At 40.7% G+C, this 14,095-nt stretch overlaps 1 protein-coding gene across 1 annotated transcript in view; it reads left to right on the forward strand.

Moving 5' to 3' along the window:
• pamr1a (peptidase domain containing associated with muscle regeneration 1a) overlaps positions 1-13,777 on the forward strand; it is a 32,444-nt gene extending 18,667 nt beyond the window's left edge. The window contains exons 5-13 of the mRNA XM_015338484.2: positions 1,864-2,081; positions 2,555-2,662; positions 5,609-5,779; positions 7,217-7,408; positions 8,322-8,513; positions 9,192-9,258; positions 10,033-10,268; positions 11,394-11,689; positions 12,325-13,777. Of these exons, the coding sequence (XP_015193970.2) occupies positions 1,864-2,081; positions 2,555-2,662; positions 5,609-5,779; positions 7,217-7,408; positions 8,322-8,513; positions 9,192-9,258; positions 10,033-10,268; positions 11,394-11,689; positions 12,325-12,864 (2,020 nt within the window). The 3' untranslated portion in view covers positions 12,865-13,777. The remainder of the gene's footprint in view (positions 1-1,863; positions 2,082-2,554; positions 2,663-5,608; positions 5,780-7,216; positions 7,409-8,321; positions 8,514-9,191; positions 9,259-10,032; positions 10,269-11,393; positions 11,690-12,324) is intronic.
• Positions 13,778-14,095: the final 318 nt, after the last annotated feature.

Genomic DNA, 14,095 nt, shown 5'->3' on the forward strand with positions numbered 1-14,095 from the left:
CATTTCCTCATTAAAACTAATGAGTGCCATCTGTTCCTGTTTTTTTCACAGTATATGTGTATATCATTTCATAAAATGTATTTCAGCTGAGCTCAGATCTGCCTTATGTGCAATTATGGTATTTGTTTCACACAAACAACTGTAGCTTTGAGTGACTCTTGTGTGCTGGAAATGGTCATGATCTCACTGGAAACACTTACAGACTTAATGACATGAAATTCTACATTAATCGTTTTTGCAGGGAGCTGCAGATTTTGAAAGCTGATGATGGGGTTTAAAAACAAGCAGCCTAAGTACAGGAATCAAATATTTATAAGCATTTTGTTCCCACAAAAAGGAGGAAATTAAAATAAATGCTTCACACTTTTTTAATCAATAAATGAGTCATGAATTGTTATTTTTATTTTGAGATTATTGAACCAACTGTCTGGCTTAGTTAACATGAAAACAATACATCGCTGTAATAAATCATATTTATCACGACAAAGTGCTGAAGTTACTTAGCATTGGTTGCTAATTGGCAGAGTTAATAATCTTCTTTTGTGTTTCTTGATTTGTTTTTAAGGGGAATATTTAATGCTCTGTTGCCAGATCACTACAATATATTTTGAATGTTAGTAAATAGTACATGGATGTTGTTTGGATTTGTCTGAAATTTTATTTTTAACGGAAAAATGTTACTGTATCCAAAGAGTTACACATTTTTTTATTCTCTTTTTTGTTGTTTTTCTCAGCACACAATACAAACTTTTCTTTTGTGCTTCCTTAATGACACTGAAGTTATTGTTCTATGTTAAGTTATGATTTAAGAGTTAAGAGTGGAGCTCAGTAAAACCACCTACCCAAACGTTTTGTGTTGTGAAAGTTGCAATTTTCAGTTGTCAGCTAGGGGTTTTGCAACCTCCTGGCATGTGAACAACACAGATAAAACAACATGTATGAATCCTCCAAAATCTTACACAGTACACAGAAACAACCTCGTAGATCTTTGTGCCATTGCTACAGTTTTATGTTAAAATGACTACTTTTAAACATTTCCAAACTGTGAACTGGTTATCTTAATACAATACTGGATTCAGGTTGATCTCATGTATATAAAAACAGATACTGTTTTAATCTTTTCTTTGAGGAAGAACTCTAATGTTTTGGCCTATGTGCTTTGTCTGTGCAGGGATCTCTAAGTGAAAAAGGGTATAGTACATACTGCACCAGTGCACAGGGGCTCTTCAACATCAAGCTCATCCTGGGTACTATAGCATCTAGCAGACTGAGAGTAGAGAACTGCTCCTAGCAATGCCGGTCCCCACTATACAGCTAGGAGAACTGCAGAACTGGGGTAAAATACCTCACTCAGGAGTAGTGTCAGCAGGTGGGACCCGAACAGCATACCCACTACTCTATGATGTTCCCTGCTTTTAAGTGAACCACAATATAACAGTATAATATAACAGTTTAATAATGTATCACAATATAACACAATATATACATTTTCCAATATCTGAATTGCTTGATATAATATTCTTTTTCCTCTTCTAAAAGGACATCTGTTCTCTACAATTTAAGAAATTGTAGAAATGACCTTTTGTAACTTATGAATTCCACCAGCATATTTTGGATAGGGAATAGGCTTTCAGAGTAAATGCTGTGGTAACCCTAAGCATAACAGTGATGAAGAACAGCAGTTCTGAAGACAATTGTTAGAGAATGCCTTTCCAAGACCTATGCAGTTTTAAGGTATTTGCTTGCAGTAGCTCTTACAATCAATCTGTAGTGCTAATATTCTAGTGGTTTAAAATCTTAATTTCGTTTATCATAGTTATAGTTTCTACTGTGCAAAGCTCAGTCTTACTCTCCTTCCCTCAGGTTTCTAATGCTCAGCCTGGAGTTCGACTACAGCTGTCGCTATGACTATGTGGAAGTGCGGGATGGCGACAGTGTGGACTCGCGTGTGATTGGGCGGTTCTGTGGGAACGAGAGACCTGCTCCCATCAGGAGCTCTGGCAGCTCCCTTCACATTCTCTTCGTCTCAGATGGCTACAAAAGCTTTGATGGGTTTTTTGCCACTTTTGAAGAGAGCTCAGGTAACTGTAACAGGATTTTATATCAGTTTTAACCTGTGATCTTTCTGCGTCTTGTACTGTACTTCATCTTAGTCACCTGTCTTTTGGAAGAACAAATAATTCTACAATATTCCTGCTTTATTTATATTTTAAATTTACCCAAGATTCAGTTCAAGAGACTGCATTTTACAACAACAAAGAAGAGACAGGGCCTGTGATATTTCCCTTATTTTTGCACAGCTGTTTAATTTTACTTATTAAGAAGAATACTTTAGTTGTTTATATAATGTTAAATGTACAGTAAATAATACAGTAGATGGCAATAATTTTAGTCAGTATCTCAACAAACCTTTAATACTCTTCAACTGCTTTTATTCTCTAAAGTAATCTGTTAGTCCAGATCAGACCCAGTCCAGTCCTAACAGCCTTGACGTTCTCTGCAAGCCAGTCTTCCCAGTCCCAACCATCTTCCTATTTCCCATTTCCATCTGCAGCCTGCAGCTCCTCCCCTTGTCTCCATGATGGCACCTGCCTCCTGGACACAACTGACTCGTATCGATGTGCCTGTTTGGGTGGCTACACTGGCAGACACTGTGAAAACAGTGAGTGATACTCCTACCTTTTCTCATGTCTGCTTGTTACTGAATGAGAATATGAGCAGAACAACCCTTTCCCTCACCCACATGGAGTCTGTCTGTTCGACTCTGGGTGCTGTCTAGGCAGCTGGTCACACAGAAATGGAACAGGATTGCATAAACCATTGGTACTGTGCTATTCCTGCAAATTAGTTTTGGTAAAAAAAGTTTAAATTCTCAGGAGGCCTCTTAAAAGCACCTCTCAGCTTTTAAATGAATAGTTTCTTATATTTAAAATAAAACAATGGCAAAAAAGTTAAATTTTCCATCCCCTGTTCGGTTTTAACTAGTGGCCAACAAAGGACTCTTTGATTTATAGTTTTAGCCCCATGAATCTGCATCTGGTTACTGTCTGGTGTGTGTACCTCTCTACTGGAAGGATACACTTACCTGGATTTGGCAGGAGACAGCAGAGGAGGCTGTAACTGGATCCTGCTGGCTCTTACAATGACCCTTGTATACTGTACTTTATTCTCCATGTGGCAAGTGACAGCAAGTTATATGCATCATCTTTTAAAAGAATGAACAATACAGGTAGTTATTTAAACAGTTAAGTCTGTAATTATGGCCATTAGTGGAATAGAGTCACACTGTAGTGGTTATTTAATATGCTAAGGTTTAACATGGCTGGTCTGACACTTAATATACAGTTGTAGGATGTAAGAATTCCAAATTGGCTCCCTACCCAATTAGATTACCATAGTATATTTGTAGAAATTATATCTTTCCCATTGAGTTATGTTTTGCAATCATTTGGATTATACTGTATGAAACAAAGTAAATGTTTGATTCCTTCAAAAAGTATTAACCTCTGCCAATAATATCACATTTTGATTAATTAAATGTAAGGTGAATCTTTTTTTAAATGAACATTTCCATTCAAAACTGTAAGCATCAAACACTGAACACTGTTACAGTATATGTGAAGGCTGTTTAAGGTTCTCAAAACCTGAAAAGAAGAGATACCAAGTTACTGATTGCATAGGTACTAAGCCCCTTAGGTCAATACTGTTTAATGTGGTAACCCTTGGGGCTATGGTCTACTAAATCTCTTTATGAAGTTAAGTCTTACTTACCTTTCAGGCCTGTTATGAACATTACTGCCATAACAGTCTAGGGAATGCACAAGTTGTTTAAATGTGGTACCCACCAGTGACTTTTACCAGCACCTTTAAAGACACCAAAGCTGAGAAGCAGATGTCTTTCTGAGTGATGCCAGACTTGTTGCACTGTGGTGGGGTATCAATTCAGACCTGTGTCATTAGAAAGATTTTTAATAGGCTCTATGTTTTATTTCTCTTAATGAAGTGCTAAAACTCATTACATCTCTGTTTCCAAGCCCTGTCTGCCTCTCAAGCTCTCAAGAAATAAACTGTTTATTCTTTCCCTTTAACAAATACTTATCTGTAAAAGGTGAACCAAAATCTGTATGATATAAGCTGGTCTGTTCATAAATGCTGCATAACTGCAAAATAATTTACTGGCAATTTGGAAAGAGATTTTGCTGCTATTTGATTAATTCTAACTCTGTTAATGCTTCTAACTGTCCTCAAGCTCAAGTACTGAGCTAAGTTCCTGTGTGACTCATCATATATAATTCTGCACTTTCTTGTATGGATGTGTCCTGTATTCTTGAGATTGTTGGATTAAAACACCATTAAGCTACAGGTAATAATGTGTCAGAACCTCCCAGGGTGCAGTGCTTAATTGGCACAGTGAATTATTGGTGTTATCTGTTCTCTTTGAATTATGGGCTTGCAGTGCAACAGTCAGCTATGGACATCTACCCCAAATATGTCCATTCGTCGTGGTACCTTGCATCAAATCCATGAAGCACCAGAAACCTTTACTGTTCCTTACCAGTGAACCAGTGTTCAACTTGGCAAAGATAAATAAGTGAACCTATAGTTTAATAAGTTTTAATAAGCACCGCTTAGTAAACATCATTAGTTGCTTCATAAGCACAAGAACAGGATTGTTAAATGGATAAATCCATAAACAAGTCAGGCCAACTCACAGTCACTCACTAGATTTCCCTTTAGCTTCTACTTAAGCCCTGAACCAGGCCTATAGCAGGTCTATACTTCCCAAGATATTGCAAACATTTTAAGGGCACATCACTGCAGGTGGAAATTGTCCCTGGGTTCTGAGAAAACAAATATTGATCTTAGTTGGATTTAGGGGTTAAGTAAAATTCTGGGTACAAATCATTTCTAGCTGCTCTTAAAGAGAGGGAAAATATGGGTCTGTATCATTGCTTCACATGCAGTGGGCTGATTTACTTTCCTGGTTTTGTCACTTCACACACTGTTCTTCTCTCTGGGAAAGCTTCACCTTCGGTATTGCCTTAACAGCGCTGGGAGCACTACTGATTTTTACTAGCTCATTAAGTCTATTACCGGTCAGGGTGGCTGGAGAACCTCAACTAAGGTTGAGGCCACAATCACCTTGTAAAAACAGTTTTCTTCACCACAGGCAGTCACTTGTCTGTGATGTCACATTATTTCAAGTTACAAGATTTACATCATTGTGTGCAAAGAAAACAGCCTGTCTTACTGTGCCAGATTTGCCTTGCATCCATTTTTCTCACAGCTAAAACCTCATTCTCAATAATTAGAGACATATTGCAATCTCCTTGTGGCCATTTACTGTACCCTCAAACCTGAGAAGGTGATGTTTTATTCATATTTGACCATTATGGAAAACCTGTTTCAAGTGGCCTCTAGTGGAGCCTCTATGTTATAAAACCCTTCAAGGTCAAGTTCGCTACAGTACAAGTGGATTTGATACAATTTATTCAAAACTAAAAGTACAGCCACCTTGCACTGTAGACCTGTCAGAATCATATTGTGCAGTGATGCTGGTCTTGTGTGAGTAATAAAGTGGATTTTTTTGGAATATCTGAACTGTCAGTGGTGATGTGCAGGAGCCCCCTGGTGCCAGTCCATGGAGCGAGGGAGGGCGATGACCTTCGGTTTGGTGCGCACGTCACCTTTCGCTGTGACCCTGGCTTCACTTTAAAAGGCCCCCGCAAGGTCACCTGCCAGCTGGATGGCACCTGGAGTGCCCCCTCACCTCAGTGTGGTAAGAACAAGAGGCTGTTCAGAGAGGCGAGAGGAGAGCTTCAGGCTCAGGTAGAGCTCTGGAGCCCCAGTCTGGAGGATCTTCTGTCCAGGGGGGCTCTTAGAAGCTCAGGCTCACTTAGCCCTTAACTGGGATGTTTTATTCATTTAATTCTTCCAGTTTGGTGTTCGAGAATTTTTCAATGTCAACAACTGGATTTATGACTCATATAAAAGAGCTTATAAATAACCCACCAGTTAATTACAACTCTATTTTAAAACTGGGGTATTCATGACTCTTACAGATACCGTTACTTATTAAACACTAAAGGGGTGGCATTTATATTAAAAGAAGGTTTTGCAGCAAAATGTATTTTTTCTACAGTTCACCTGATTTATGCGTCTATAACTCAAGGAGAGGGAGCCTGACAGCAGTAGGAAGTAGTGTCAAGCAGCTGTCAGTAAAACGTCAGTAAAAGCATTCTTTTCTGATGCTACTGTAAAGGTGAAGAAGAGATATCTCTCAGTATTGGCTGGGCATATCTTTTTAATGATTCGTCAAAGATCTTTGAGATTCTGTGCATCATTTTAGTAGTCTTTTTTGAAAAAAAGTTTCATTCATACAGTATTGTTGCCAAGATGTACGAAATGATATTTAGTCTATCTACACAATATTTAATACATTTTCGCTCTTTATGAGATGTCTAAACAAATGTAATGTGCTACCAGTTAATGACATACAGACAGAAGTGGAAATATTCTCTTTCACACAATACCAATGTTCACATTCTTGGTTCTGGCATGAGCTTAGCTGCCTACATTCCACACAGAAATAATACACCTCAATTTGGGCTTCACTGAAATCCATTTCTTGGTAGTGGATTGATGTTCATTTCTAGTCTTGTCTAATTTCCTTATATACTGAAGACAATTAAAAGGGCTTTAGGAAACGAATAGTCAAAAAAGGGCTTCAGTTACCCTGAGTAATTAAAGCTCAGATAGAATGAAACCCGGAAGTCAAAGGGTGTCCCCAGGAGAATGACTGAGAAAAGTTTGATTCATAGAGAGAGACTGAAATTAATGCAAATAGCTGCTGGCACTAGTTTCCATCCTCTTGCAGGGAAGCTTGCACAGCTGGCAGCTTCCTGAAATTTACCACAGTTTATTAGAATGAACAGAAGCCAAAGTTCCCTGGAACAGGACTTTCTAAGAGTGCCTCTTAGCTTCTGTTGGTAAGCTTTTCTCATGATTTTCCAGGAACTACTCATGATCTCATGTTTGGCATTAACTGTTTTGCTGGAAGTTCCCAAGTAGATTTGTTACTGAGGCTGAGAGATCTTATTATCAATGGAATTCCAAATTGCTGTCTGTTTGATGTTTTTCACCCAGACAGCAGAATATGAGACGTTTGTGCTACACAGTGAACTCAAAGTTTCTCCACAACTTGTCTTCATTCCAGTGCCTGAGGAGAAGCAGTGTGCCGAACCAGGGAAGCCCTCAAATGGCAATTATCTGCTGGTCTACGGCCCAGGAGATGTGCTAATAGCTGTGCAATATTTCTGCAACAGTCGCTACACTCTGAGTGGCAACCCTCAACAAACATGCCAGCCAAATGGCACATGGAGTGGCACACAGCCCAAGTGTGTCAAAGGTAGGGTCTCTAGTGGCAGTACTGTATTATTACAGTGATAGTTATACAGCATATACTGTATGTGTGGTAAGAGTCTGTAAGCAATATCAAACCTTTGATGTACATGCTGTTCTATAACCAGGTGAGAACAGCACTAGAGGTACTAGTATATACCTAGTATGCAGTAGGCATGTAGTATAGGAGCAGTTAACTAGACACACAGGTACCCAGCAGGTGTGGCGGTGACTACCCCAGTAGAAACCCAGGCTACTGTATATTTTGGGTCTCCTTGAATTTCCAGTTTCCAGGAGTAAGGAACACTTTAAGTTTTACATTGGCAGAAATAGGGAGAATGGGGAACTTTGGAATGAAAGTATGAACACTCCTGCAGCCATCCTTGTCAAATACAAACCTGGTTGAATTTTATATGACACCTTTAACCCAAAGGAAACCCTCCACCACATACTTGGCTTGGAATCCGCATGACAGCTAACTTATTGATTTAGTGAAGGTCTTGGATAGAATAACGTCCACGGGACAAAAATACAGTTTAAACAATGAATTCATCCTTGTACAGTCTCTAGTGGAAATTAGGAGTCCTTGCATCTATCAGGACCAAGAACCAAGAACCAAGAACCAACATAAGATATTGATACAAAGGCCTTTTGCGAGTTTAGAACATCTAGAAGTAGGTGATTGTACAGCCCTTATTGCCTGTAAACACATTTAACCTATGCCACCTATCCATATTTTCCTTGGTAGGTTTGAACATTCTTTTGGCTATTTACAGGATTGGGACATCTTTCAAGGCTTTACCTAATTCAATTTCCATGGTCTTCTCTGTACAAATTTATAGTGACTTTGCCATGAAAGGTCTACTAATTAAAGTTCTTTTAATTAATTTTATTTTGTCTGCCTGCCTCTTTGTACTCAGTGCCTGAGAAGATACAGTGTGCTGAACCAGGAAGGCTCTACAATGGCTACTACATCCTAACATCAGGCTCAGGGGACACCCCTGACACTGTCAAGTTTTTCTGTAACAACTCCTATGCCTTGAGTGGTAGTGCCCAGCGGACTTGTCAGCCAGATGGCACATGGAGTGGCAAGCAGCCCCAGTGTGTCAAAGGTACAGTATCCCTCTGGTAGCTGATTAATGGTCAGATTTTCTACTCATTTGATTAGAACATGTTCCTGCAGTATGTTCATAAGAACACTCTTAAAAACTTTGGCCAGTGAAAATACATTCATAGATTTGGGCTGACTTGATGGTATAAAGAGTGTCCCTTATTAACTTATTAATGGTCTAAAGCCAATATAGCAGCTCACATTGGTATAGAGAGTAATGCCTCTGTTCATTAGTATGATGGAGGTTGGACTAAGTCAGTCACTGTCGCTCACTGACTGGAAGTTCACAATGAACAGTTCCTAACCTGCTCAGATTTGACAGCCAGTCACAGTCTGACAACATCTGTGAGACCTTGAGACACAATACTTCGTCAAAATACACTAAATAGGGAGAGATGGTCTGGGCAGGAGGGCAGGTGTGTGGCTGGCGATGTACTGACATCCTGCCCAGCGTGTCTCCTGCATTGCGCCTGTCGCTTGGAGGGACAGGACCTGACTCCCCCATGACGCTATGCTGGATAAAGCAGTTGGAAAATGGATGGGTGGATAAATAAAATTTTAAATAAACATTAGATTAAAAATAAATACACATACAGGAAAAAATGAGCAAAGTGTGTGTATTACATAGTAAGTATTAATTAAGGAACGTTGACCGTTTCTATGTGTCTTGTGTTCACAGCCTGTCGGGAGCCCAAGGTGTCTGACTTGGTGAGACAGAAGGTTCTGCCTCCTGCAACTCAATCCAGGTAAGTGTCACACCCTGTCTGTCAGTATCCCATTCAAGGTATCATGTTTCACAGGGCTAGACCTTTGATTAAATTGGGTTAATCTGAGGTTGTGATCAGAGTAATGGTGTGCAGGTTTGATCAGCATGTTCCACTGTTGCCCCTGGTTTTCAGTAGGGGATTGAACTGGCCAGTGAAGATTAAGTCTGTCCTATAATGCTAATTTCAGTCATTACCCACCACTGATTGAGGCCGTTCACTTCCTAGTTTTTTACCCATTGAATGATTATCAATCAAACTAGTCTTGAAGTGTATCTTTCAATAAAATCAAATCACTCAATTTGTTTTAAAGAAACATTTTTTTAGTTACTGCCATGATTATTTTAAAGACTAAGAAGACTAAGACTAAGAAGTGTGCTTAAACATAGTGCTATGCATCACTATGTTCTACTACAAGTATTTGACTATAGAACCTGTCCTTTTTATTGTTCATTAATCTGACATTTTTCACTCGGATGTAAACCATGCACACCTAAAGTAACATATTGCATTTCTGCATGACTTTGTCCTTGAGGCTGCTATTGGCATGATATAACTACAGAGGCACCCTTCTCCAAATCTCAGTACAATGTCAGAGCAGCTTAACATTTTTCAGCTGGGAGTGATGATCACTGCTGCACGAATACAGGATGACATTTTGAAAGAAATTGCATTGGATTTTAATTTTAATAAGATAAAACAAAAAGTTTTTGCAAACCCCTACATACTGTAAACAAGTCTTTCTTCTGTTCTCAGGACGACTCCAGTACACAGGCTATACTACTCTTCCTCTGCACTGGGGAAGCTCTACAATGTGGTCTCCCCCACCAAGCCCCCTCCTGCCCCTGTGGAGCTGCCCCCTGGCTATCACCACCTGCATTCCCAGTTGCAGTACGAGTGTGCCTCCCCATTCTACCAGCACACTGGCAGCGCCCGTCGCACATGTCTGAAGACTGGCAAGTGGAGTGGGCGCCACGTGACCTGCCTGCCAGGTAAGGACAGCATGCTGTCATGCTGTGAGTTTATTCAACGTTCATTAGACATGCTCATACACCAGAGAGAATCCGCTGTAGAAAATGGCCAGAAGTCAGTTCATTGCCTTTTTTATTTATCCATTCACCCATCTGCGGAGGAGCTGGAGCCTATCCCACCAAGCAACAGGTACAAGGCCGGATATGGCCTGGATGGGATGCCTGTCCATTACAGCAGATTGCACAAAAACACACACTCACACCAGGGCCAAGTGTGCACCAGAAGCCAGTGAACCTGCCAGGATGTCTTTGGACTGCGGAATGAAACAGGAGCACCTGGAGGAAAGGCACGTGAACACAGGGCAAATATACAGAAAGAACCACAGGACTTGAACCCAGAGCCCAGTGCTGCGAGGCAGCAATGCTAACCACTGTGCATGTTATTATCTTTAGCTGGGACCACAAAAATACAAATAAAGCTTAAATCATATCATACCCAGAGCCAAGTTAAGCATCTCAGAGAAATCCTACAAATATGCTTCAACCAATTTGTTTTAGAGGCACTTAAAGCACCATCAGAGCAAGTACACACAGTTATCCATTTGCGATGTTTACTAGATATATATATCACTTGTGAGCACTTTTATTTCTTCATACAATACAGTAATCTAACAGAAAGATTTTATGGACATCATAAAGTTGTGTATTCTGTAAGGTCTTTGCAAGTTTAACTGTATTTGTGTGTGTTTTTTCTAAGTGCACTGCTTTAATCCCACCTCCTTACAACATGTTGGCTATGAGCCATGGTCATTGGTGTGCCTGGACAGTCCCTGTGTGCGGTAGCATGCCCAACGATGGACTGGCATCCTGCCAAGGGTACAGTCCTCCCCTGTGTCCAGTGCTTCTGGAATAGGCTCCGGCTTGCCAAGCTGCCTACCAGGAATGAGTGTTTTTTTAATAAGAGATGGATAGGATCTGCTGGATCACTGGGTACATTGATACAGTCCTACAGTGATTAAAATCCAGTATATTGTAAACACAGATCAACTAAAAACCTACATTTTGAGTTAATAAAACATTAATATCAGTATCGTCTTAATGTCAGGATCTGTACACCCCAGCTCAGCCCTCTCTTCTCCCCTGCAGTTTGTGGCAAACTCCCGGCCTTCAATGAGAAGAAGCTCTCTGAAACGCGCTGGCCCTGGCATGTGGCTATTTACCGGCGCACCGACGAGGCCTCGAAGATCAAGCCAGAGAGCGAGGGCGCCTGGCAGCTCATCTGCAGCGGGGCGCTGGTTAACCAGCGCAGTGTGGTTGTGGCCGCACACTGTGTGACCGACCTGGGCAAAGTGCATGTGCTGAAGGCCGCCGACATCAAGGTGGTAGTGGGCAAACACTACCGCAATGATGCCAAAGAGCCGAAGAGCCAGCAGCACCTGAGAGTAAGTCTAACCGTTCCATAGTTACAGAGACAAGGCAAGTCGGTGTGTATTTGAGACCATCTCAGTTGCCTTTGGATTTACGTTTGTATCGCAAACCAATTGTCTCACAGCTTGCGGAGGCCAGATTCCCTTACATCTTAATCTTGGCAGGGATGCCACTATACTAGTAGGACAGTTCTAGAATTTCTTAGACATTTTATAGCCATTCCCCAGCTGGTGGAGCTCAGTGACTTTTTAACCTGATCTTTGACTTTACCCATGATGAAGAAGCTACTCCTGAATGTCTCCTTGTACCAACTCCATCAGAGGCCTCCATATTGATCCAAAAGGTTCCACTGCGTAGAAAGTTATTATAGATGCTTTTGTAGACTTTTATTATAAAGAACACTTAGAGGTGTAAATAAATATGACCTCTTTTTCCAGAATTCAGTTAACAATTAATGACAAATATGACTTTGCTCTGTGCAATGCTACAATGTAACATACTGTATTTACAATTTTTAGAAGAAATTATCCAGTCCAACTCATTGTGTAATATGTTTTATCTTTTTCTTCCATTATGAGTATGAATACATTTAATAGATACAGTAAATCTATAATTTTTTCATTTTATTTTTTGTTACCTCGACTTCCAGGTCTCTGCTATTCTTGTTCATCCCAATTACGATCCACTGGTCCTGGACTCAGACATGGCCATGCTCAAGCTGCTGGACAAGGCCCAGATCAACGAGAGGGTGCTGCCCATCTGCCTGCCCAGTGCCCAGGGAGGAGAGATCACAGCTCTGCAGGGCTACGTGATGGGCTGGCCCATCCTTCCTGAGCCCGGCACCCGTGACAACGAGACCACGCGTGTGGGGACCATGGAGCTGGCCGATGTGGTGTTGTGTGAAAGTCAGTACGCCCAAAATGGGCTGCTGGTCAGCATCACCGACAACATGTTCTGTGCTAGGGAGCACCCCCAGGGCTTCTCCAACATTTGCCCCTCTGAAACAGGTGGCATTGCAGTATTGCCTTCTTCCTCTTCCGGCCTTGAAGGCCAAGGGGACTTCAGGGTGGTGTGGCGCCTTCTGGGGCTGGTGAGCTGGGGCTACGACCAAGCCTGCAGCCCCAGTCTCTACACAGTCTACACTCGAGCAGCCAACTTCAAAGACTGGATAGAGAGGAACATGAAGTAGGTCTTTTCTTTGGGTTTCGGCAAAAAGAAAACACTGGATATCTGCCTCCATAGATCTTCAAGACCAGCAAGTTCTCTTGTTGGGTAGAAAGCCTGTCTGAAGACTTCCAATATGTTGTATATTTCCTGCTTTTATTTGAGTCAAAAGACTTCTTGTGTTATAACTGGGGAATGGGGGTTGGGTACCACAGCGAAAATCCCACTGTGTTGGACTGACAAACACTTCTGGGAAATTACATGTCAGTTTCAGGGAATTTTGTCTTCACTCTGTTCCTCTGTTTTACAAAAAATAAGAAATGAGAAAACATAAACAAACTGAATGCCTGTAAATTAAAACTGCATCCGGTACATTTTCAGAGGAAAATATTAGCTCTGGAAAGCTTCCACTAAAGTCTTGCTTAAGACTTCCACACACAGCGTAAGGGATCATTTTTAAGGATATAACCAGTCTAAGACTAATGACAAATGTGTTAGACTCCTCAGAGGGAGGGAAAGGACTCCCCAGGTTATGGATCTCTAGAGGGTAGTGGCTTCACTAAGGTTTAGCAAGAAAATAGTTACAAGGCCAAGGGTACGCATGCAATCTTACAAAAAAAGAGTTTCTTTGCAGTTTAATTGTCAGTGAATGTTGACACGGATACTCCTTTGTATGTTCCTTGATCTGTATCATCCCCGTAGGAGGGTGAATGCTTTCAACATTGGGTAACCTTAAGACAACAATGCCAATTAGATCACTTCTAAACACATTGTTTTCCACCAATATTTCATATTCAACTCAATTCTGTAAAATGTGCTGTAGTGTCATTGTTTTATGATTAAATACCTACTTGTACTATGTTAAGGGTTTTTACTTGGAAATTGTAAATACATTGTGATGTATTATTGTAATAAAATATCACTGATGTGCTACACTGTACAAAAAGCAGTCATTTATAAAATTTACTATTTGTCATTTATAAATATTACTATTTGAGGAACAGAAGGTCAACTCCATGTTGAAAAGTGAAAAGAAAGAAGCTTTGTTTCTGTTAAGAAGCCTCTTCATGTGTGCAGGGAAATGAGGTCACACTGGGGTGTGTGAAAACTGGTACCAGATTTGGAGCTCCAGTACGAGAGGCAGATTCTGGGTTAAATGTGGACACCAGCTTGAGCAGATTGTGTTCTGATCTGTTTGCTATCCCTTTGCTTGTTCCCTGGCATCTTCTCTTATTTGAGACTTATTTTGCTTGTAT

This window comes from Lepisosteus oculatus, chromosome 21 (assembly GCF_040954835.1).
Source record: "Lepisosteus oculatus isolate fLepOcu1 chromosome 21, fLepOcu1.hap2, whole genome shotgun sequence".
Taxonomy (NCBI): Eukaryota; Metazoa; Chordata; class Actinopteri; order Semionotiformes; family Lepisosteidae; genus Lepisosteus; species Lepisosteus oculatus.